Below are 26434 nucleotides of genomic sequence, written 5' to 3'. Positions count from 1 at the left end.
GCTATATACGTTCCCACCGTTAGGCAGCGCACGTTTTGCGTCGCCGAGTGAAAATTGCTGTGGACAATATAGTAGTTTGATGAAATTAATTTTAGTATGTGCTAGATTATGTTTCGTCGGCTTATAAAATATTTAGCAATTATGAAATAATTTTAATTTACAAGCAATACGCCATTTACTCTGTCATTCGTGCGGCAGTCGGCGCTTAATTGCGCCTTCATAATAGATTATCCATCCATTCATCAAGTTTCATTTGCTTGCTTGAAACATGGTCTACTCCCGTTTATTCTCTGAATTTGCTTGGTAAGGTTTTTTAAATAATGAAATTGCTTTGTCGCTTTACGCGTATTACCTACATATAGCGTTTCTCGGTCAGCTTGACCATCGCGATCTCTTGGAAATTTGCGTTAAGTAAAGGCGCCAAGCTTTATCTTAAAACAGAAATTGTTTCGCTCGGGACTTGCTCCTTATTGAAGGTTTTCATTAACGGAAATTCCGTTACTATTTAGTCATATGAGGCAAGAATCTCACAAATATATATACGTCGATTGAGGAGGAATCGATTATCTTAATAGATGATGCAAAGGCTTGGATGCTTACTAATATATTGATATTTTTATGCACTGAGTGCGATCAATTCAATAACTTACCGATTATATTGATGAATGACATAAACTAAACCTGCCTTTCATAAAATTAAATTAAAATCTATGAGAACAGATCAAGCAAGCTAGAACTATTTCCTATTCTCTCATATCAAATTCTACGACCCGCAATAATCGTAAATTCTATTTAATTCCCTTTTTACCATTATTGAATCATTCTAGAAATATAGCTTTTACTTGAAGATTAGAATTATAGTTTAGGTAGCCGAGTGAGGTACGACTTGCCTCCTCTGGGTGCGAGTATAGGATTGCAGCGATGCTGACGAAGGCGCTGCAGCGTGTGGCGTGTGCAGCGTTGCTGGTGGTGCTGCTGGTGGGGGTGACAAGCTCTCAGAGCACCGCGCCGCTCCCGGCCACCTGGACCAACAACAAGCGCATGTTCCTTGACTGGCTCATCACGGGCTGTGCTAACTACCAAACAAGTCCATCCGGGTGCGCAAATTATTATTTCAATTTATATTATTATTATTTCAATTTATATTATTATTATTATTAATTATCAAATTGTTATTGATTGATTATTCATTTTTATAATTGTTAGAATTTGTATTCTTATAATTCATAATCATAACCTACATTTTTTTTAATTTTACGCGATAATATATCATCGGACTCATCTTTAAGGTACTGTGTACTTGTAGTCATGTTCAGTCATGTGCGGAATTACCATCATTCATTAACAAAGCCTGTTATAAAATAACGAGTACAATCTCTTCTGATGACGGTGATAACAAAATATAATAATAATAAAGTCATTAGATACTGAACTAAATTCCATTGCTGTCAATTTTTTTATGAGCGTTCAGCTGGGATCGAGTTCTAAGGGCTAAATGAAGATGCATGAACAATGAACAGATTTGTATCATCTCTTGATGACTTTTTGGTAGTTAGAATTCCGATCAAGCGAGGTTTAGGATTAAAAGACAAGCAAGTGTGCGATTAATTTAATAGTTGCAGGTATAGTAATATCATTTTCAATTAGCGATCCATGTTAACATACCAGGCATATTGGTTGCTCGTCGAAACCTTGCCTACCAAATCGCCAGAGTACGGAGATTATATGAAGAAGTGCGTAACATGAACGGTCTAAGAAATAATATTTTATGAGAAGTTAACAACTTTCGCCTTTAATTTCGAAATATATTCTTCGTGATAGTACATTAAGTACATTAGAAGATAGATAGTACATTATAGATAGATAGTACATTAGAAGTGTGTTACCGTTCAGCCATGCTTTAGGAAAAAATATGGATGTATTTTCAATGATCTAAGAAGCCGTCATTATTCCTAGCCTATCGAAGGTTGCAGCTCCTGATAAAAGCTGCTGCTCTGTAAATAAATAAACTCTGCTGCTCACCCTATTTTATTTTTTATCTGCACTTCTAGCTGCTCGATCTCAGACCACCACAGCGAGTACGAGGGATACGATGGCTTCTACAACAACCTGGCCAAGCCTGACTTGGGCGCCGTGGGTGAGTGACGATTGTGTCCCATGAATATGCACTTGACCGGCGTCATGTGACTATAATACACGTTACTGATCCTCACTAAAATAAATCTCTATGAATAATTTGTTCAGCGAATGGAGTGAAGTAAAGTTGTGCTTTTTTGCGTTTTTCGCTCCCGCAACACTGGCAGTTTTCTGACCTGCCACTTAGGGAGCTTCTCCAAAGAAGATCACGCTTGACCGGCGTCATGTGACTGTTAATACACATTACTGATTCTCAGTAAAACAAATATCTATATGAATAATTTGTTCAACGAATGAAATGAAACAAAGTTGTGCTTGTTTTACATTTTCGCTGCCGCAACACTGAAAGTTTTCTGGCCTGCCACTTAGGGAGCTTTCTCAAAGAAGATCTGTAATAAATAGCATTATGGAGCTCTGTATGTTTGTTTGCCATACTGGGAAATCGCATTATTATATTTGCTGAAACAAAGACCCTTTTCTTCATCCTCGTACAATTCCATCTTTTTCAATTCTAGAACTGTAATTCTTTCCTGAAATGTCGCATGCTTGCATTTTACAATACCTTACTTTTTAAACTATAGTTTTTAATAAAAGTTCTAGAATGTTTTCTAACGCCGAAAAATGTACTTGTGTTACACCTAAAAAAGTAACCTGTTGTCTTCATGCACTGAAGGCATTCTGAAATACTTTATAGCTCATGAAATGTCATTATATACAACGAATATTATTATATAGGTGCTAGGAATATTATTATATACAAGTAATATCATTATATACACAAGGAATATCATTGTATACCAGAAATATCATTATATACAAGGAATATCATCATATACTATACAATCATTCACTGACTATCCCTGTCGATGTCTCTACAACACCGCACAGACACGCCGCTGCTGCGTCTGCTGCCCCCAGCGTATAGTGACGGTGTCTACCGTCCTGCCTGGCGCCCCGTCAACCCCATCACCGCCAGCGTGACCACCATGACCGGTCCTAGCGGCCAGCTCAGCAACGGCGGCAAGACTGCGCTTCTTGTCTTCTTCGGTGGGTCTTTTGTCTACAGTCGGGAAATGAATGTGTCGTATTGTCATGCATAATACACATGAATGTGACATAATGCATGAATGTGACGTTATGCTTGAATGTGTCGTACGTATTGTCATGCATAGTATACATGAATGTGTCGTATAGTGGCACGCTTTCTTACCCACTCCAAAGAGGAGAGAGTGGATATAGCGCTGATACACCTTTCTGCCGTGACAAACTGGGTCAGGGTGACCAATACTGGCCAATACGAAAAGTGCATCACTATTTGGGCAAAGTCTCGTTTATTTTTCTGATAGCAATAATGGTTGGGAAATATCTTATCAATTCTATTACTACCGCAGAGATTTTCCTGTCGCTGTTTCAAGCGCTCACAAATTTTCTTTGTTCGTGTTCTGGTGATGAATTTAAGTCTAAATTTCGTAAACTAAAGCCATTTGACCTAAAGCCATTTCGTTAAAGTCTGCTTATCGCCATTATTCAGAGTCTTTCTCAGCACAGATGCGTGAATTTTGGAATATCGTCTTTTCACTGTGTCAGCTTTTGGGGTTATCTGCAGAAGTTATACTGTGTTTGTTTCTATTAAGATATGCAATTATAATCATCATTTTTGAATAATCAATATATCGTATAACTCTCACTAGACATCGTGCGTTCAATTAAACGTTGTTTTCTTTAATCAACGTTAATTTAACTTTTTTTTCTACGTCATGTGCCTGTTGGGCTGGAGTATGAAGTCCATGGCATGCTGATACGAACCTATTTGAGAACTGAAAATTAGCTTAGCTTCTCATTCACCTTTTGCGACTCGTGAAAATTTTCCGTTGAACGCCGCTTACCCCCAATTTGTAATTAACCAGAAATTATTCCACATTCTCTCGTTATCATAACTGTCAATTATTATATTTATTACTATGAATTATTCCCTTACAAACGTACACTGCCGACAGGCCAGCAAGTTGTGGAGGAGCTGCTGGACGCCCAGCGACCAGGCTGTCCTCCTGAGTACTTCAACATCAAGATTCCTGCGAACCATTCCTTCCGTACCCACGCACCCAAGCTCGAGGAACTCCCCCTGCTCAGGACCAGATATGCTGGCAACACCGGCTACTCTCCCGGCAACCCCAGGCAACAGGTGACACTGTAAAGCCATCATTAGCACTGACTGCAGGCATAATAATGATGAGGTGGAACAATGATGTTATGAATTTGTTTAATGACGTATTGTAATGGCGGGGATTACGTTGAATATGTCCTGCAATAATTCCCTCTTCCATATGTTGAAGCAGAGGGTTAAATTGTTTATACGAGCCAGACACCCATAGCTAGTTGATATTTGTGAGTTTGAAACTGCTTGACCGTGTTTGTATTTCTTGTGTATTGTGTGCATTAGTCTACCTTGACGATGTACACATTGACCTCCTGCTGACGTAGAGATGTACTCATTGACCTCCTGATGATGTAGAGATGTACTCATTGACCTCNACCTTACTTACTCATCTAAGTTCGAGAAGGTTTAAATATTTTTTTCGTCTGAATTTCTGAAGGTCTAAATGTTTTACTACTTGATGTTTCTAATACATGTAATTGCTCTAAATGTGTTAAGTACTAAACCTGTTTACTTTCGCAGCTTGGCAAAGGTTTCCCAGCCGGCAACGACCAGCGGTTGCCGATGGCGAACCCTCCGGCACCCACGAACCATTCCGAGTACCTGCAGCACCAGAGCACCGCCAGAGTGAACAGGTTCTTCAGTGAGTACCTCCAGGTTGTTCAGTGAGTACTTCCAGGTTCTTCAGTGAGTACCTCCAGGTTCTTCAGTGAGTACCTCCAGGGTCTTCAGTGAGTACCTCCAGGTTCTTCAGTGAGTACCTCCAGGGTCTTCAGTGAGTACCTCCCTCCAGGGTCTTCAGTGAGTACCTCCTTCCAGGGTCTTCAGTGAGTACCTCCCTCCAGGTTCTTCAGTGAGTACCTCCCTCCAGGGTCTTCAGTGAGTACCTCCAGGTTCTTTAGTGAGTACCTCCAGGGTCTTCAGTGAGTACCTCCCTGCTGGGCCCTGGTCTTCAGTGCAGTAGTGGGCCCTGGTCTTCAGTGCAGTGGTGGGCCCTGGTCTTCAGAGCAGAGGTGGGCCCTGGTCTTCAGAGCAGAGGTGGGCCCTGGTCTTCAGTGCAGTGGTGGGCCCTGGTCTTCAGTGCAGTGGTGGGCCCTGGTCTTCTATGTAGCGATGGGTCCCCGGCCTCATTCTCTGGCTGGGCTTTGGGACCGTGGCCTCCTGGGCCCTAGTCCACCCAACAGCTTCGATGCTGGTTTGCATCTCGGAAAAGTAGTTTTTCAGTTGTTACGATTAGACCATATATTTGTGCATAAATTTTTTGCATTGCAACAACACGCTCGCTAAACTAAGAATGAATTTAATGTTTGAGTTTGGTTTTAATTGCTATTAGTCCTCGTACAAAATCATTCATTTTGCGTCAATGTTTTTACAAATCCTTCACCATATGTCAGCTCATTCCTTACTTCCGAAATCCAATCTAGTCTTTGCTGAAATTCAGTTATGGTCTTATCTAAATTAGTGCCAACCGTTGAACTCGTACATCTTTTAGTGATTTTAAAATACTTCAACACCATGAAGCCAGTCAAATCCAGGACTAATTTCTTAAGTATCTGTCAAGGTTGACGTTAACGAGCATTTCAGAGCTGGGCAACCCTCGTGGCAACGAGAATCCTTTTCTGCTGACGTTTGGGATTGTGCTGTTCCGCTGGCACAACGCCATCGCCAGCCGCCTGCACGACCTCAAGCCTTCGTGGTCCGGTGAGACCTTCATGGACTTCAGTAGCAATTAGCAAACATTCGTATGTTTAAATTATGTATATGGACAAAGTTTATGGACTGATTGGAAACACGAATATGATGAGCCTTTGTTAGTATACGAACGCGTGTTGGTGTGTATTCGTATGTTCAAATTATGTATGTGGACAAAACTTATGGACTATGTTGGAAACACGAATAATAGCCTTCGTTAGTATACGAACACATGTTGGTGTGTACTGTATGCTGGGCATGCATCGCGTGGTAATTCATCACTCGTTATCATCACGAATACGTCACTTGTTATCGTCACGAATATGCTGCGCGTGCGAATGACTTTTTTGTTAGTAAACGAAGGCGTGTTGGCGTGTAGTGTGTGCTGGGTATGCATCGCATGTTAATACATCACACGTTATCATCACGAATATGGCGCGCGTGTGTTGACAGACGAGCGCGTGTTCAACGAGGCCCGGAAGTGGGTCATCGCGACTCACCAGAGCGTCGTCATGTACGACTGGTTCCCTAAGTGGATCAGGCAAGACCTGCCGCCTTATGCAGGTTAGTTGTTCATAGTTAGTTATTTACCAGACGGATAATTAATTTAATGATATTAAATAGTATTACCTTCTGTAATGCTTGGAGTTAATTATGCGGAGAAGTTAGCTAGGAATTATATTTAATCGTATTTTTATACCAGGGGCAAATGCCAAGATTGATACGTGCATCCAATAAGATAAAGTGGGAGTTGAAACGATTAGTATCGAATTATCGATCATATAAACACCTAAATTGGTATTAGTGTCGATCATAAAAATACCTAAATTGGTACTATTAGTATCGATAATATAAACACTTAGATGATCGCTGTATTGATCATCTAAACACCTACAATCCAGCGGATGTCCTCACGCTCGCGCCTTTGTCCTGCGTCACACACCTGTATACCAAGTCTCAAGTACCAGGCTTTACTACTAGGATGTACAGTCAACCTTCTGTGTACTGTTATTCTAAGGATATACAGTCAACCTTCTGTATACTGGCACTGTAAGGATATACAGTCAACCTTCTGTATACTGGCACTGTAAGGATATACAGTCAACCTACGCTGCACGCCATACTCAGAGATGGCTGAGATAAATAGCGATGCTCTCTCCACCTTTGCATGGGTTATCCCTACTCACTTAAGCCCCGTAAAGAGAACGTATCAGTAATTCGTGCAAAAAGTGCGTCCGTATTTGTACATCATAACGGTTCATAGCCCATTAATTTTTCTGAGTGCATGCCCCCTCATGCCACACGCCCCCTCATGTCACACGCCCCCTCATGCCACACGCCCCCTCCTGCTACACGCCCCCTTATGCTTCATACCCCGCAGGTTACCGCCCCACGGTAGACCCACAAGTGAGTCACGTGTTCCAGTCGGCGGCGATGAGGTTCGGTCACACGCTCGTCACGTCAGGCGTCTACCTGCGGAACAAGGCTAGTGAGGGCTGCCTCACCGTGCCTTACGACCTCTCCTTCAGCAGGACGCTTAATGACGGAGGTCCTAAACACTCGGCCGGCGTCAGGACCTGTAACTCCTTCTGGAGGTCCCCGGTGAGCGACGGGTTGCGTCTTAATTTTTTGTGTGATTTTTATACAAGAAAATTTATTGTGAAAGTTCGACTTAAAAGTCCGAATTAGTTGGTTGTTAATTAAATTAATAGCATTATTAATATTTATTGTGAGTACGTAAAACAATAATATAAGGACACGTGTGTTCTTGTATAGGACACATGTGAAATTTTCAAACAGATTATTGATGAAGTAGTGCTAAATAAAACAATAGGTCCTGTTTGTCAGCTGTATATTATTCAAAGAAATTTTGTCTTCAAAGCTTGACAAAAAAGAAAGAACGATGTCCAAATTTCTTAAAGTAATAGCGATATTTATAGGTGGATAAATAGGAAAATAACGTAATAGGTTATTATTAATAGCGATATTTATCTTTTGCTTGTGTGGTGTTGTCCTTAAGTGTGACAGATTTAGTTTACTCTAATACAATAGATTAGATTTAGTTTACTCTAATACCCGAATTCGTACTGTTCGTATGCGTCATAATCATTTGCAATACGCACACGAACTAATAACTATTATTAATAGTTATTACCAATAGTTAAATAGGTCGCTATAATAAGCTGTTAGAATAATTTAGGTATTTCAAGTCTTTTATTAGTATATTGATTTAGGTCGCTATTATTATAATTTAATTCGCATATAAACTTTGTCCAGGAACTCTTCCTGAAAGACATGGTACCACAGGGACCTCAGAGGTACGGGGTACCACAGGGACCTTAGAGGTGCGGGTACCACAGGGACCTCAGAGGTACTTGTACCACAGGGACCTCAGAAGTACGGGGTACCACAGGGACCTCAGAGGTGCGGGTACCACAGGGACCTCAGAGGTACTGGTACCACAGGGACCTCAGAGGTGCGGGTACCACAGGGACCTCAAAAGTACTGGTACCACAGGGACCTCAGATGTACGGGGTACCACATGGACCTCAGAGGTGTGGGTACCACAGGGACCTCAGAGGTGCGGGGCACCTCAGGGACCTCAGAGGTACGGTACCACAGGGACCTCAGAGGTGCGGAGCACCACAGAGGCCTCAGAGGTGCGGGGTACCACAGGGGCCTCAGAGGTGCGGGGTACCACAGGGACCTCAGAGGTGCAGGGCACCACAGGGACCTCAGAGGTGCGGGCACCACAGGGACCTCAAAGGTTTAGCATCACTTCTAAGACCTCGTAGTTCTGCTGAATTTTTCGATCTTTCTCGTATGATAACAAATTATGAAGCAGATTGATAATATGTATTAAAGCCTAAACCGTGATGTAGGAAATGCGTTTGGGCACGTTTGAATGTGGTACGGGTCACGTGGACCTATATTTTCTATATCATGTATCGTAAAAAGTCTAAATAAAAATATTTACTGATTAAAAAAATCCATTTTAGTGTATAAACAAAATATGTATTGTAGTGAGAAACCAGTATTATGCACGAGTGTAATATGTATTGTTGCAGGAAATGTGTTTGGCCCGCTGGAGTTCTCGCGCCGTGACCTCATGGCCATCAACATACAGCGGGGCCGTGACCACGGTCTGCCGGACTACAACACTGCGCGCAAACACTTCGGTCTGCAGACACTCTCCTCCTTAGACCCCGGAGAGTACAAACGCGTCACGCAGACTAACGTCAGTGATGAGGTCAGTAGGCAGACCGAAGTCTGCAATGAAGTGGACGATCAGAAAATATAGAAGTGACTCTGTCAATAAATAGATTACGCAATAGGATGTAAAATGCCGAAATGAAATACTAATGTAAATTGAATGACGGATTTCGTTCGTGCGGCCCAAATTTGCTCTTGACACTAAGCCCGTTAGGCTGGTATGTATTGATAGAAATTCTTAAGCGATGATGGCGTCTGCCATGCGTTGCCATGAGGATGTATAGCACTGACCACATGACGCTGCTGGTGCTGATGGCATCTGCCATGTGTTGCCATGAGGATGTATAACACTGACCACATGACGCTGCAGGTGCTGGTGGCATCTGCCATGCGTTGCCATGAGGATATATAGCACTGACCACATGACGCTGCAGGTGCTGATGGCATCTGCCATGTGTTGCCATGAGGATGTATAACACTGACCACATGACGCTGCAGGTGCTGGTGGCATCTGCCATGCGTTGCCATTGAAGTGACTCTGTCAATAAATAGATTACGCAATAGGATGTAAAATGCCGAAATGAAATGTTAGTGTAAGTTGAATGACGGATTTCGTTCGTGCGGACCAAATTAGCTCTTGACCCGAAGCTCGTTAGGCTGGTACGTATTGATAGAAATTCTTAAGCGCTGATGCCATCTGCCAAGCGTTGCCATGAGGATGTATAACACTGACCACATGACGCTGCAGGTGCTGCGGCGCCTGCAGGAGGTTTACGGAGACCCCAACATGACGGACATCTGGCCAGGGGGGCTGCTGGAGACTCGCTTGTACGGACCTGGACAGCTCTTCACCAAGTGAGCCTTTTCAACCTTTTAGCTCAGTTCCCAATGCATCTTGTTTTTCTTACGAGTGCAAAATACCTCATTTTATCTATACAGAATTGATGAAATTTATTCATTAAAAACATTTCACTGGTGACATACTCTTATGTTTTCCAGGTATTATCTCTGAGTTATATTATTGTTATAGTTAACTTTTCGCTTTGATGAGTACCTAAACTCCACATAATATGTACTCTAACATGATCCTAATGACGCGCAGCATTATCAAGGATCAGTTCGAACGCATCCGTGACGGTGACAGGTTCTGGTTCGAGAACACCAACAACGGGTGAGTTAGATCCTGCTACCAAACCTACCCGATAGTTCCTTGATCTATTTTGGTGTATTTTTTGCTGATATATTGGCGGATCCAGTTTAATTTCGTCTAAGATGAATAATGTTGCATTTATGTTATGATCATTCACTTTTATTTCGAAACTAGGGAAGATCTAATTACTTCTATACCAAATAGTGTGCCTTTGGATGAACTTTTTCACTTGAGCTTGTCTTTGATCCCTCTTGAAATCTTGCAGGCAGTTCACTGATGCAGAGCGTCAGCGCATCAGACAAGTAAATCTCATCGATATTCTGCTGACGGTCGCCGATATCACGCTGTCCGACATCCAGCCCGATCCGCTCACGGCTGTGAGCGACCTCAACGGTTGGTCCTTTTCGCGTGAACAGCGGTTGTTCGTTGTTGCATCAAAACTGTTGGGCATTTAAACGGAAAATCGGTTGTTCAGTTCAAATGGTTGGTTACTTAACTGTAAGACTGGTTATCTATTTAAAATTGTTGGACTTTTCGAAGGAAAATCGGTTGTTCAAATATAACAGATGATCACTTCACTGAAAGATCGGTTATGTAGTCAAAGCGTTTGAAAATTTTACAGGCAAATCGGTTTTTCGGTCAAAATCTTGGTAAATTTACTGAAAGATCGATTCTTCAGTCAAAAACGCTTGGTTACTCGACCGAAGTTTTGGCTAATTTGATCTAAATATTCAGTCATTTGGCTTAAATGTTTGTTAGTTTGATCGAAGTTATTGGTCAATTGATCTGCATGGCCAGTCTTTTGATCGAAATGGCATGGTCATTAAATTCCAGTTAATTTTACGTAGTTTAGAAGAAATATGCTGATTTTGCAAAGTATTTCTGCACGCCCCAAATTACTTTATAACTAATTTTTCATCTTGCATCATATTTTGAAGTGTCAGTTTCCTCGTACAGACTTGCCACAATGCCGACGACAGCTCGTAGCCAACACCTCGTGCGTCGTGTTCTTCCCCAACAACTCCCGCACCCCACTACCACCACCGGTAACCCACCCTCCTGGTTGGGCTGGTCCTCCTCCCGAGGTGCTGCCCCGGAACAGCGTGCGGACGACGTGTCACTACCTGCCTCCCTTGGGCGCCTCGAACCTGGAGCCCTGCAGCCCCGCGAGCACCTTCGACTACTTCACGGGCTCTGCCGCGAGCTTCATCGTCACCTTCGTCGCCGTGGCTGCTGCTGGCGTCGGTAATGACACGTGATTCGTCTATTGCAATACGAATATTAATAAAGTGCAATGCATAACCAACATTGAATAAAGTTAATAGAATAACCAACATGAATAAAGTGCAATGCATAAGCAACATTGAATAAAGTTAATAGAATAGGAACATGGATAAAGTGCAATGCACAACCAACATTGAATAAAGGTAATAGAATAACCAACTTGAAAAAAGTGCGATGCATAACCAACTTGAAAAAAGTGCAATGCTTAACCAACATTAATAAAGTGCAACGCATGACCAACATGAATAGAGTGCAATGCATAACATGCATGAATGAAGCGTTATGTGAATAACTAATATCATAATAATCCGACAGCATTATAAACTCTTTATTGGCCTATAAGAAGTTTTCAAACCTCCATATAAAGTATTTGCTTTGGAAGATAAGTTTGATATTTTATTATTGCGTGAATTCTCACCTCATCTATTTTTCCCTCTCATCTAAAACGTTTATAAAAATTCAATTCCTATCTCAAAGCTAGGAAGATAGTTCAATGTTACGAATGTATTTTTTCAGTGCCTTTGTCTTGTCCTTTAATTGATACAAAGTTGTCTTCACTACGATTTATTTCCAGCATTACTGACGACGATGATCTTGCTGTCGCGCTGGAAACAAGCAGAGCGAGCCAGGACTGTCACGTCAACCATTAAAGTCAACGAGAACGGCATCGCTGCTAAGGGTGAGCTCCCTGAGACAAAAGTGATCTTTTTCAAGCTTTATATTTATATGCATCTTCTAATGAGCATTTGCATTTATATGCGCATCTTCCAATAAGCATTTGCATTTATAAATGCATTTATATGCATCTTCTTATGAGCATTTGCATTTATATGTGCATCTTCCAATAAGCATTTGCATTTATAAATGCATTTATATGCAGCTCCTAATGACCATTTGCATTTATATATGCATTTATAAGCATTTTCTAACAAGTAATATTTACTAGGCTATATGTTCCAGTAGCGTCTTCGAATTTGCAATGCATGTTTCGTGTGTATAGAATGTATACTATTTCTGATGTATAAATAATGTTTCAGTATTAAGCCGAATTGGTCGCGAACTCGGTACTGGATGACGTCTGCGTACAATATAAGAAGCTGATGTACATTAGAGTAAAACAATAAAATCTTAGTACTATGTACAGTAAGAAACTGCTATACGGACAATAATACAGTTGAACGAAGTAAGGCGGTAAGAACGGACAAGCTTCTTTGTACAATAAGACGCCGCTATACATTGAGACGCAGCAAGACATTAAGACGCTTATGCTCAGAACGCGGATTGTGTCTTACTGTAAAAAACATATGGTAAGTAGTATGTTGATATAAGTAAAGATGCAGTAAGACGCTTATGCTCAGAACGCGGATTGCGTCTTTCTGTAAAAAACAAATAGTAAGTAGTATGTTGATATAAGTAAAGATGCAATAATATTCGTCATGCTCAGAGCGCGTGTCGCACATCGAGAGCCGCTTCGTGGTGGTTGAGTTCCATACAGGCGACCGGCGCATAAACGTACGCGCCCCGAGCGGCAGCCTCCTGCGCACCGTGGACCTGCAGCACCTCGAGGTGCTCACCGTCAGACACCTCGCTGACTGCCGCAGCATCATCATCTCTGCGCAACATCACTACGACCTCGTCAGTGATGACGTGACCAGTGTGCTGTCTTACTCGTGTGTTAAGTGTTTTGTGTGAAGTGTTGTGTTTGGAGTGTGTCGTGTGGAGTGTGGTGTATAGTTTGCAGTGTGCGGCGTTTGCAGTGTGATTTATGTCGTGTGGAGTGCGCTGTGTTAAGTGTAGTGTCTGTAGCTCGAAGTGTGGTGTGTTAGCGTCGTGTGTGTAGTGTGGTATGTGCTATTGTTGTGCTAAGTGTCGCGTATGTGTGCCGTTTATTCCATGTTAATATCACGAATGCTGCGGTGCGAACTAACGTGATGTGTCGTGCATGTGTCGCGTGTATGTCGCGTAAGTGTGCCGTTTATTCCATATTAATATCACGAATGCTGCGGTGCGTACTAACGTGATGTACGTCGTGCAGTACCTGAAGTTCTCTGACAACGTGCAAGGCCACAAGCTGGTGTCGGTGCTGAAGAAGTTCTGCGAGGACACGAACATCACACCCGAGTTCCGGGAGGAGTCTGTTCTCACCATCAACAAGGGCGTGACCACCAACAAGCAGCGCGCTCAGGAGCTCGCCGCCTTCTCCAGACTCGTTCTCTCCGAGGTCTGGTCCCAAAATTTTAGTCCGGCGATACTTTGCTTTATTTAAGTTGATTTAATTTATTGCAATTAAGGTAATAATGAAATTCATTTTTGGACCAGACTCGTACTCTCCGAGGTCTGGTCCGAAAATTTTACTCCGGCGATACTTCGCTTTATTTAAGTTGATTTAATTTATTGTACTTAAGGTAATAATGAAATTAATTTTTTTTAATCTAGTCATTTACAGTCACTTGCGCCATAAGGCATTTTTTTCTTTAAAATTTATGTCATTGCAGGGTTTCAATTATATTTACCGGTACATCTAAATTACCGGTACATTTTTTAAATGACGGCTCAATCAGGAATAAAACAAAAACATTTCAAAGGAACTTTTTTCAAACATCTAAATGGATTTCTTAACTCCAAATATTTACTGGTTGCTTCGGCGGATTACGTGAAATTGAATTTTTTATATAATTACACGTTGGCAAGACCGTTAATTAGTAAATTTTTCATTAGATTCTGCTAAAAATAAACTTGAAAAATGAACGATTCAATTGAATATATTTCTACCACAGGCTTGGAAAATGTAAAAAAATACAAAGCCCGTTGCCAAAAGCGTTCATCCAGACTTACAATAAAAAATGTTTAGGTACCGGTACTTCATTAAAGGTTGTTTTTCCAGTTTCTCGCTGTATGCACTCGTTACTTCACCGATATTTGTTGGTATTTTTTTCGGTGCCTGACAATTTTTGTTGAACTCAACAGTCGTTCGAGGAGAAGAATTATTTCCTGTCTAATACTGCATGCATTCTTTGTTGCTATTTCATGGCACTTCCGTCGCACAATTACTATTAGAAAATCCTCGGTTCTGAATAACATAAGTAGATCACTTTGCTAAACTTCTGCCGGAGTTAAGTATGAAGCCATCGTGCCATTCAGTGACCCGTAATGGAATGGATAATTCAAAGAATGGAACTAATGGATTGAATGTCAGTGTGGACCCTTCTATCAATGTACCTATACTTTATATCGTGAAATGGATTCATTGAACCGACATTCGACATGGCGATACTCATCCGCAAGTATGAGAACTTATTTAGCCGTTCTCTATTCCGAGTATAGACGCGTTCAAGAACAGACTAGATAAAGCTATGGAAAAATATTTGTTCAGACTTGTAATGCGATATCGAACCCGGTGGAAGCCTAGTAGCTATTTCAAACTATCGTTAGTCTTGAAAAAGATCCGGTCAAAGGACACGATTTTAGATCTTCTGTGAACAAGTCACGAAAAGTACAAGAATCGGCCACAGGCTACATCAGGCCTACTCTTCAGCGCCGACATCATCATGTTATGTCATGCTATTTAATATTGTACATTTTTAATCGTAAGCCTACTTATTTACCTGATCTATTTCATGCCACGACACGTTGCAGATGTTCCGCCTCATGGACAAGGACCAGAACGGCTTCATCCTCCTGAAGGAGTTCTGGGACGTGATGGTTCTCTTCGCTCGAGGCTCTCTTGAGGAGAAGGCGAGGCTCATCTTCAACATCTACGACGTGTCCCAGACGGGACTTTTGCGGGACACGGACCTGGAAGCGGTTGTCGAGTATGTGTTTCTTTTGGAAAGTAAATAAATAAGTAATATTGGTAGATCTTTTCTTAATTATTTAGGAATAGACTATCTCATGTGGAAATGTGAAGACCGGCCACACCTAACTAGAACTGTGGTGGCCGAGCAGAAAAAACACTCAATACGAATGGGCTAATATCCCTAGCTGTTTGGAGGGTTAATATTTTTTAAGATTTAAAATCAATTAATTTTCCGCTTACGTCATGAAATTTATTACAACGTCATTTATTTTTTTCAGAAGTGGTGCCATGATAGAATTTTCATATTTTCATGCCATTGCATGGCGCGCTGTTCGTTGTACGTCACCAGCATCATTACTTTATTATCATAATCATCAACGCATCTCCAGGTCGATGTTGGGGTCGGAAGGGAAGAGTCGCGACATCCAGATGATCGTAAACAATATTTTGGAGTCCGTGAACCTGACGCGTGGGGAGGCCATCACCTTCCAGAAATTCTTCGAGCTCTTCAGTGGCAACGAAGGCGTTCTTAAGAACATCAACCTGCAGGCCGCCAGAGAGTCCAACGTCCGGTATTTTTTAGACGAAATCCTGCGAGTTCATATGCACTGTAGCTGCAGCAGCTTGTGCAGAAATTGAATTCCATGTTTTCTTCAAAATTCACGTTTCCAATGATAACTCGTCACGAATATTTTAAGCTTATCTGTATAAAAAAGTTTTACAGAGTTTCTCAGTCATAGCAGTTTTGAAATTATAGTTGACGCAGTGACATTGTGCGAGTAAAAATTGTATTATTTCTGTGCAAATTATGTTGTCAGGAAACGGCCTGAGCGGTTCTCCATCTACGGCCTGATGAGAGAGGACGGGGCAAACTCGAAGCAACAACCTCGGCAGAAGACAGGCCGAGCTTTGGACGACCCAGCCTTCGACCGCGTCAACGAAGTCGCTGCCAAGGAAGAGGCTAAAGTGAGATTAACTAATTGTTCATGATGCGAGTTCCCTTAAAGTCAAGATATGTGACTCTGTGTTCAAGATAAGGTCGATTTTTACTCTCTAGGTTTGCTTTTAATAAGCGTTGCAACTAATCGAGGAACATTTTTATTGTTAAAAAGAGTAAAGTATGGACTAATAAGCGCGAATTCTTGTATGAGTGCTGGGGAGATTTTTTCTGAAAGAGGGCCAATTCGGACCAGGTATGTGAATTTTATTTTTTATTTTATTTGGGAAATAGAAAAGATTATTTGGAGTTATAATTGGGCTAGGAAAATATTAGTCCAGTGCTCTGCGTATTTTATTGGTTTGTTTTTGATGTGAAGATAACACTTCTTGCCCTATGGAGTGTTACCCACTGTGCTGATTAAGAATAACAATGATTGTATTAATAAATTTGGTATTTAAAAAAGCGTTAGTAGCCTTGGCCCAGTTCATCTCATTCCATTTGTATCTTTATAAATTTATGCAATTTACAGACGGAAGAGCCTGATTCGTCCTGGCGTGGTTTCCTGAAGGCGATGGCGCGGCGGTTGTACAACCATCAGGTCTACGTGTGGTGGGTCGTCATTTACACCTTCGTCATGCTCCTCATCTTCGCCGAAAGGGCTTACCACTACAGGCAAGACTATTTACCCATAAAGGCGAGCTTATTTATCCCTACAGCCTAGTCTATTTACCATTACAGCCAAGTCTATTCACTACTACAGGCAAGCTTATATGATCCGTCTAAAGTGGACGAGGCTATGGGCCACTGAGTTTACGAGGGTCGACCCAAAAAAATACGGACTGCCTGTGTGGTGGGTGTAGTTTTGTTAGTACCGCATTCTCCAAGTTGTGCTAATGGTACTGACATTCAAAAGTTAGTGTGCCAAACATTGCTGCCCTAGAAGGTCGTATATCGTTATCAAAAAATTGTTGTGACACTTCTTCATAGCGATCGTCGTTTTGTGATGATGTCTGATTTCCGTGAGCAACGTGCTGCCATCAAATTTGGCTTTTTTTTCTGTGAAAAACGGGAAGATCTTGGCTTGCTACAGAAAGCCTACAAAGATGTTGCTATAGGCCGGAGAACGAAAGCTTTACCAGACAGTTCGCAGGCGAGTTCGTTAAAGTGTCGATTCGGTGAAAGCTTTTGAAAAGTTTTCGCGCTTCAAAAAAAAATGAGAAATTAACTTCGCTCAGTTCGTCCTTCCACTTACCGCACTGAAGAAAATGTTGTGAAAATTAGGGACCATATTCCCGGAGATCGATGTAGAACTATTAACAAACTTGTGAAACTGTCCTAAGTGAATTTGAGTTACTCTAGCTAATGTTAAGAGAAGATTTTGGATAGATAACTAAATTTTAATAGAACCAGCCCGGTTTTTTGGGTGCACCCTCTTATATGCCCATTGGAAATTTGTTTTGAGTAGTATCTCTTTGTATCGTCTTGGACTATCTTTCATGTATCTTTTATATCTTTTCACTGATAGATAAATAGCTGAAAAAATCTAATGAAACCTAATGTCTTCCCTAGACATTGAGTACTCAGACCGCCGAGTGTATATACAGATTTAGTACCAACTTGAAGGCCTCTATCCCTGCCTCCAATAAAGCGCTGATTTACACCACGATTTAAAGGCTTCATGCAAATGTAACATGTGTTATGCAAGTATAACATGTGTTACATTTTATCTGGCACATGTATCACATGTATCAACCAATGACCAATTTGTAGGGTTCGATTGCCACGTAAAAAGGGAAAAGTTTTTCCGCTAGCGCTAGAAAGTTGAGGCTCAGTTTTGTTTACAAATTAAATCTTTCTATTGAAGGCTGACGACATTAGTGCTGTGGCGAAATAAGTGGCCTTGACTGTAGTTTGTACTACTTTATAATTAAATTTAGTTGAAAATGACGTCAAAAAATATATTAAAAATACATATAATAGAAATATAATTGATAATTTTTTTTTGTTTGCTGCAGCGTGGAACGTGAACACGGCGGGCTGCGGCGCATCGCAGGCTACGGAGTTACGGTGACGCGGGGCGCCGCCTCTGCCATGATGTTCACCTACTCCAGCCTGCTGGTGACCATGTGCCGTAACCTGCTCAACGCCATCAGGTGTGTTGTGACCTGCTGGTGACCATGTGCCGTAACCTGCTCAACGCCATCATGTGTATTGCGACCTGCTGAACGTTGATCAAACCGCTTCGTTAATTCTTTAGATCTGTAAAGACTGCTCAGCATTATTTAATTCCAGCCACAGCAAACTTTTGGCGCCTTAAATTCCAGTATTAATTTGTCATCTGATGTTCAGGTCGAGCTTCTTGCACCGCTTCTTCCCCATCGACTACATGGTGTCTCTGCATCGCTACATCGGCAACTGGGCGCTCGTGTGGACCATCATCCACATCGTCGGACACTCCATCAACTTCTACCACATCGCGACGCAGACTCCCCCGGACCTCTCCTGCCTCTTCAGGGACTATTTCCGATCGTGAGATTTGTATTTGTTACTTATTGTAGTTCGACAGGAAGTTTTTAAGTTATTTATACCTAAATCTTCATAAATTCAACTGGCGATTATGATTAGGACGGCATATACCTAAAATGAGCGATATCAATTCCAATTAAAATGTGCAGCATTAAGAGAAACTTGTCAACAAAGATGGATGGGTCTCACTGTAATGATTTTATTTCATGATAATAATGATTCATGAGTCTAATTGTAATTTGTCGCCCACGAGTTCACGGCTCCTAGCGTAACAGTCCTAGATGACGCGATCGATCCTGTGTTAATTAACCCACTCATGTCTTTTCATTATAGTGGTGCTTGAGTTCATTTAAAACCTAATGATACATTATTTCATGACCGACTTTTGCACTCATCGCAACGCGTACATCTAGTATCAATTTGTTAACACTTGTGTACTGACAGTACTTCTCGGTCAGGCCTTAGTGTACGATTATAGATGATGGTTACCGTATCCGTAGACAAAGAGTTTAGCTAACAACATGATTAACTAAAGATATATATATATAAAACCGTACATAAATAGATATACTGCGTGTGGGTGTTCAAAGCATAAATGTGTAAATGATTCATTTGAATTTCTCCATGAGCAGGACTCACGTGCTGCCAAAGTTCCATTACTGGTGCTGGCAGACCATCACAGGCTTCACGGGAGTTCTGCTGACGCTGCAGTGCGCGGTCATCTTCGTCTTCGCGTACTTCGCGCGCCGCTATTACTTCAAGCTCTTTTGGTTCACGCACAACACCTACCCTATCTTCTACCTCCTCACCATCCTACACGGTTCTGGGAACCTGGTTCAGGTACGTGTGGCTGGTATGTACCTGGTTCAGGTACGTGTGGCTGCTATGTACCTGAAGAATCGACTGTAGTTTACAAGACTACCATTTTAGCTAAACTATAAAGACTCGCTAAGTGAACGTAAGGTACTTACGCTCTATTTTCTTGTCTATGATTGGTGGATTTTGCTTGAAAGGCCGTCAACGATTGGCTGATGAACTTAACGATTTCTTAAATTTTTTTGAAAGTACCTATAGGTCCTGGTTCAGATACGTGTGGCTGGTATGTACCGTATTATTTCCTATAAGAACTGGATCAGGTACGAATATGACTTGTGAGGTGCGTGGTTGGTGACTTTTTTTTTGCGCTGCCACGTACGTGCGACTTCTGCTTGTTTTATTTATTAAATTGGCAATTGTATCAGATTCACTGCCTGAATCGGTTTGGCTAATAATCCATTATTCAATTAGTAAAGTCTGGGAACCTGGTTCAGGCACGAAAACGGATTCGATTTCAATTAACATTGTTTTTTTTTTGTGAGAGTGTATTCTCCCACCTGTTCTTGGTCCAATAGGCTAAGAGCTAGTGTCTGGGACACAGCTTTTTCGGTTAATGAAATTGTTTGATGAAATCAATCAGTTGTTTAACTTTATTACGTTTGATTGTATGTTGCAATGAGCGTGTGTTTACACCATGGAGAAGGCATTTAATAAGAGCACTCTATTCATCAATGCCTCTAATTTAAGAAGGTCATGCAGGAATTAATGGTATCAACTTGAGCCTTGCTGCTACAGTAATAATCATAGAAGGATTTACGCTTCTCATGAAAACATTCATTTTCTGAAGCCTTATAATATGTAAATTCAATTAACAATATTAAATATTTATATGTTGTATACATCTTTGGAATACCTATGCTCGTGTTATTCGACAATGATCGCACTTATAGAAACGAATAACAATACATTTTTGCCCATATGTGGGTCATCGTGATGCGGTTTGGACCTAATCAGCACTGCATCCACTCGTTGCTTGTGCTGTGGGTAAAAATAATCGGTCACTATTACTACGATATAACCCGTGAATTTTAATTTAATTATTAATTATTTAATTCAAGTTCATTATCCATGTCCCAACAGCCTCCTTTTTTCCACTACTTCTTCCTCGGCCCGGCCATCCTCTTCACTCTGGACAAGCTCGTCTCCACCTCCGTCAACACCGTCAAGATCGACGTCATCGAGGCTCAACATCTCCCGTCCAGTGAGCTCAAATCTAATAGATAGATAAATTTCATAATTCAGATATATTCTGTATGGAGTAAATGAAGTGGAATTAGTGCATGAAGACTGTACGCATTCAACATCTCCTGTCTCGTGAGCCCAAATCTACTAATAGATATATTTCATAATTTAAGTATGATAATTGTAGGGAATAAATACAGTGGAATTAGTGCATAAATACTGTAGTTAGTATATGTCTGTTGAGCCTATGCCCGCATCTTCTTTGTCTTGTTTGAGTTTTATTAGGGCGTGTGAACTGGGCTTGACGACGCCGTCCGGACCAAGCTTCTTGTCGCGCGGCAAAAGTGTTTTCATATTCTAATGGTTCAGGTTCTCTATGTACAGATTCTTGTGTACCTTTTTTTGTTAACTTTCCCAGAACTGCAAAGTAGCTTGTTGAAAATTCCGTTTACTGTGTTTTTTTCTTGGCAAAATATGTGAAGAAAATCTAGAAACGTATACCGCGATGATCACTTTAGTTTAATTTGTACAGTTCCTAATGATTTTATTTAAAAGTTGCAGCTATCAGAGTAGCATTGCTGCTCAGCAGCATATATTTGAATGTGACGTACCGGTAGTATTTTCCACACCTTCATCTTGTCCCATAACAATGTGCTATGAAATCGAAAAGACAATTTGTACCGATTCCTTACGTTTCCTTCTGCTGGCTTCATGGCTGACGTTGTTTGCCTCTTATTAATAAATTTACATCTGTTTGGATAGTTTATATTCTGATTATTCCTATAAAGATTTGTTTTTTTTAATTTAAATTTCATAACTCCATCTCATGCTCGTTATCTGAATTTTCAGACGTGACGCTGTTGAAAATTCGGCGGCCTCCGAACTTTAGTTACCAGGCGGGCCAGTGGATCAGGATCGCTTCGTTGGCCATCAGCGAACAGGTAACACGTTCACTAAATGAGCTTAATTTCTCGTAGAAGATTTGTTGTTCGTAATTAGTTCTGTTGAAATACCATGCTCCAGTAGCGCCACTAACTGCAAGGTTTTCATCGATTACATGTCCCAAATAAATTATGCAATTTTGCACTTTAAGGAGATCAATCAAATGGTGTTTGATCAAGTAATGGGGCTACGTTTTGCTTTGATCCTCGTTGAATAGAAAAATTTTACACCGTTATAATTGTACCAGTGTTGGTACAGATGTAGCTATGTAGTCCAACAAGGTTCAATTAAACCATTGACATGTAAACATCCGTAAAGCAAGTGATTTTTTTTTATTCTAAAAAATATTTGAAGGTCAATTCAATCGTGAAATAAATTCAATCATAAGTGCTATTAAGTTAAAAGCATAAATTAGATCACATTGAAATTTAATTACAGGTCTTGAAGCTTAAGGCTTAGGCAGCAGATTCTTTGTTCAGTAAAACCCGTTCAAGCTTCAAATTTATTTTGATATATGTATAAAAGTCAGGAAATATATCAACTTAAATAATTATTAGCCCAATTGTAATCGGCCAGTTGTACTACGCGTGGAAACTGCAAGTTTATTTTGATATTAGTATGAATGCAATTAAAGATATTAATGCGTTAGAATGCATTGCTATCACTAAATGTATTGGTAGCTCAATTGTAATCTGCCAGTTGTACCACTCGTTATAGCTGCAAGTTTATGTTAATATTAGTATGAATGCAAATGTAGATAATAGTGCGTTAGAATGCATTGCCATCACTAAATGTATTAGTAGCTTAACTGTAATCGTGCACAGGAGTACCACCCGTTCACGCTGTCGTCCGCACCGCACGAGGAGCACCTGACGCTGCACGTGCGCGCCGTGGGGCCCTGGACGTCGCGCCTCAGGAAGGAGTATCCCGACAAGGCCACGGTCTCCCTCAAGAAAGGCTTCCGTTACCCAAAGGTCAGGGGCCATACTTTCAAAATTCGCTAAGTGAACGTAAGCACTTCCGCTCTATTTTCTTGTCTATGATTGGTGGATTTTGCTTGAAAGGCCGTCAACGATTGGCTGATGAACTTATGATCTCTTAACTTTTTTGAAAGTATAGGCCCAGAGCTCCAACTTCTGTTGAGGTTACGTAAATGCTACTCCTTCGACCATATCATGAGAATCTAAACTTATTATTAGCACGAGGCTACACCCTAATCCTAACCACGAAATTAGGACCTTAATTCTACCTCGAAGGATTAAGGTTAGTAATAGCTTAACACTACCTCAAAGCTAAAAGCATATCTCTACTACTAGTCTAGAACTTTTAACACGAAATATTCAAATTCCCATAAATCAGCAGATCTGTGTAGACCCTTTCAAATGCATAATTCACAAACTATATATCTGAAAATACCTCGCATAATTTCTTAATTAATTTAAATTCACTTTGCGCTTAACGAAGGATTTTTGTTATTAGATCTACATTGATGGACCATTCGGAGAAGGTCACCAGACGTGGTGGGACTACGAGATCGCAATTCTGGTGGGAGGAGGCATCGGTGTTACGCCCTTCGCGTCCATCCTCAAGCATATCGCTCACTGCTCCCAACAACCTACCTTCCAAATAAAAACCAAGAGGGTGAGGCTGTATTTTGTATGGAACTTGAAACCTACGAATTGGAGCTTATGACCATCTTAGTATGGAACAGTATATGGTTTTGCAAAATGTTTGCCTTCCTGAAGTAGGTACTTGACAGGATGATAATCCTATGATTTTACTTCCATGGTGCCATTTCCATTCGCATGTTTTCGGTTCGTTTGTGTTCCTCGTTTGTAACCGACAAGATTATCTAAGTTATGTCTTCACCGGTGAGTTCTCAGTTTAATGTTGACGGAATGCAGTATTGTGACACAAATCCGCTTTTCTCGCTCTAATCATTATTCGTGAATTTATAGCCTATCTTAAGGTACAAATATATGTAAGATGTTGCTTCTAAAGATCTTCCTATTGACTTCAAGCACTCATAACCTGGGGCATAATATCAAAAATATTTATGAATTTGCAACTCTGTCAGCTTATTACTGACAGCTTTTCAAGCTAAAACCACCAATTATAGACGAGAAATCGGCCGCTTCGTGTACTTAAACAGGTTTTCATATTACAGGACCCTGAGCGTGACCTAAATTTATCAAGATTATCATTTATTCTTCTCATCTTCGTCATGTACAAATTGGGAAGGAATATTTGCGCGACCGCTACGTTTTTATTCCAATTTTCGTCATGAAAAGTTTATGTTCATAATTATTATTAAGAATTATTAAGAACAATTTCTGCTATTATTTGACGTTGCAGGTGATGTTCCTTTGGGTGACCAACAGCCAGCGTCAATTTGAGTGGCTCACGGAGATCCTCAACGAAGTCGAAGAGCAAGACAACCGAGGCCTCATTAGGAACCACATCTTCATCACACAGTTCAAAAACAAGTTCGACCTCCGGACCATCTTCTTGGTAATTTTTTTCCGCCAGAATCGTGGCTTTAAGAGTTTATTTAATCTGCAGAAATTCATCAATTTTGGAAAGGGAACGGTTAATTTCGATATTAGTTTACGGCGTAGCGGTTGATTGAGGTTCTGGACTCTTCAGTATAAAGCTTTAGGCCGTAAAGTCAATCAAGTACATTTTAAATGTAGAATTATTCTCTAAACTCGAAGCACTTCGAAGTTACCGCAATAAATTCATTGTTAACTCGATTACTGCGGTAACTTCGAAGTGCATCGTAACGTTTTGCCAAATGATTAATTAACCGTCTTAAATGTTATTCTTAGCTAAATGACTGGTAATCTGGATTAATTAACCGTATCCAATGGTCAAGTATGACACTAGGTTCTTTGCTTTGTTACACCAACCGGTTACAGTGATGGAAAATATGTTGATATCTCGTTGAATTCATGATTCAACACGTTCAGGAACAGACTAAATAAAGCTTCGCAGAGGTTAATATACTGTATATTTCGACTAAAAGTGTCTCAAACCTAACCGACCTGGTCAATGTTCAACAACTAAGTACTTAGCTTCAACGTCTAACTTGGATAGATATGATCATGCAAAATATCGTTTTTTTCGAATCCGCAAATCAAGTCAAGAACATCACAATAATCGGCGACTGATCCTATTCTTCAACGGCTACTATATAAATAATTTAACTATGTTGTTTGCAGTACTTGGCAGAGCGCCACTTCCAGCGAGTTTCGGGCACTTCCCTCTTCACGGGACTGAAAGCCATCACGCATTTCTCGAGACCTTCTTTCCCGGCCATCTTCCGAGCTGTAAAGGAGCAGTACAGCTTCGTGAGTTTTTCGTGCTCGCTGTTGATGGGATCAATTACAGTTTTTTAGGTTACTGGTCTACGGAACTTTGCAATGCTGCATAGGGTTGTAAAATTTAACTATGCCTTCAACGCTTTTTTAACAGACTTCATTGCTAGTGGATGTGGTCAAAATTCGTGTTTGTGTGTCTCATCTACTTTATCTGTTTTTAACTGTTGATATTAATTGGTAGATAGCAAATTGCTTTTCAAATAAGTTTTCGTTTGCATGCAACTTCTGCACTAATTAGGGAACTGCTTAATGCAATATATACGTGTTGCACAATATGCCTAAGAATAATTTTTGTCTTTGAAGCTGTTCCATGTTGCTATGTTAATTTTGATACTTTATTCTGACATGTTTGCATGGATAATTAAATTATTTACATTATTTTTCTATTATTTAGCAATATTATTCTCATCGTCATCTTGCCAGGTTTCCTTCAGCTCACACATAGCATTTACTGTAACCTTTGGCATCTTTTTCTTCATTAGCATAGCGACGAACGAGTGATTTATAATAGCCAAAATATATTTCGTTCCGTCGGCTACTTCAATCCATTAAATTTCTTATATTTAATAATTATTTAGGCATCCACAATGCTTCACTCATGTATTCAAGGGACTCAAATCGGTCTTTTAAAAATTTTTGATTACCTATGCATTAAATCGCCTTTCGCTGCCCAGGCCAGCAAAATCGGCGTGTTCACGTGCGGTAATCCGTCGCTGAGCGCCGACGTCGAAACCGCCTGCCGCGACGTCAACGGAGACGACGGTGACGTCATCTTCAAGCACTACTACGAGAACTTCTGAGCTCCTACTTACAGGACCTCAGCACTGACCTAACTTGAGAAGAATTTCAACTACAACTTGACTCGTTATGCCTCAATTCGAACCTAACTCATAGTACTTCAACTCGAACCTCGAACCTAACTCATGGTACTTCAACAACAATTTGTCTCACAAAAACTTGAACGTTATCTGTTTAACAGCATCTCACCTTGTAGTTTAGTATTCTTGTTCTGCTTTTATGTTACTATGTATCTTAATCAAGTTCTTTTATTTTTTGCTTCTCTTAAGTAATTTCTTAAGACAGTTTCTTATCTTACCTGATGGCATATACTAGTAAGCCCAATGCAAGTAGTTGAACTTAATTCTATTTTCTACCACTTCTT

General features: G+C 40.7%; 1 protein-coding gene across 1 annotated transcript; it reads left to right on the top strand.

Annotated features, from left to right (window-relative positions):
- The first annotated feature begins 832 nt into the window (after nucleotides 1-832).
- On the top strand, nucleotides 833-26270 carry LOC108674360 (dual oxidase 2). Its single transcript, XM_047883709.1, is given in 33 exon segments — nucleotides 833-1097; nucleotides 2052-2137; nucleotides 3025-3183; nucleotides 4134-4318; nucleotides 4814-4934; nucleotides 5876-5992; nucleotides 6437-6547; nucleotides 7365-7585; nucleotides 8261-8284; nucleotides 8286-8301; nucleotides 9052-9233; nucleotides 9945-10051; nucleotides 10299-10367; nucleotides 10612-10739; nucleotides 11304-11591; nucleotides 12205-12309; nucleotides 13075-13265; nucleotides 13666-13851; nucleotides 14598-14633; nucleotides 15267-15442; nucleotides 15816-15998; nucleotides 16245-16392; nucleotides 16896-17038; nucleotides 18382-18519; nucleotides 18716-18895; nucleotides 19525-19732; nucleotides 20849-20969; nucleotides 21800-21891; nucleotides 22717-22866; nucleotides 23372-23533; nucleotides 24248-24403; nucleotides 25114-25242; nucleotides 25947-26270. Coding segments are annotated over 33 exon segments (4620 nt in total). The 5' UTR covers nucleotides 833-921; the 3' UTR covers nucleotides 26073-26270.
- The last annotated feature ends 164 nt before the right edge of the window (nucleotides 26271-26434 follow it).

Source organism: Hyalella azteca, unplaced genomic scaffold (assembly GCF_000764305.2).
Source record: "Hyalella azteca isolate HAZT.00-mixed unplaced genomic scaffold, Hazt_2.0.2 contig13501, whole genome shotgun sequence".
Taxonomy (NCBI): Eukaryota; Metazoa; Arthropoda; class Malacostraca; order Amphipoda; family Hyalellidae; genus Hyalella; species Hyalella azteca.
The sequence above is the reverse complement of the archived record's forward strand: the minus strand, read 5'-3'. Positions and strand labels throughout refer to the sequence as shown.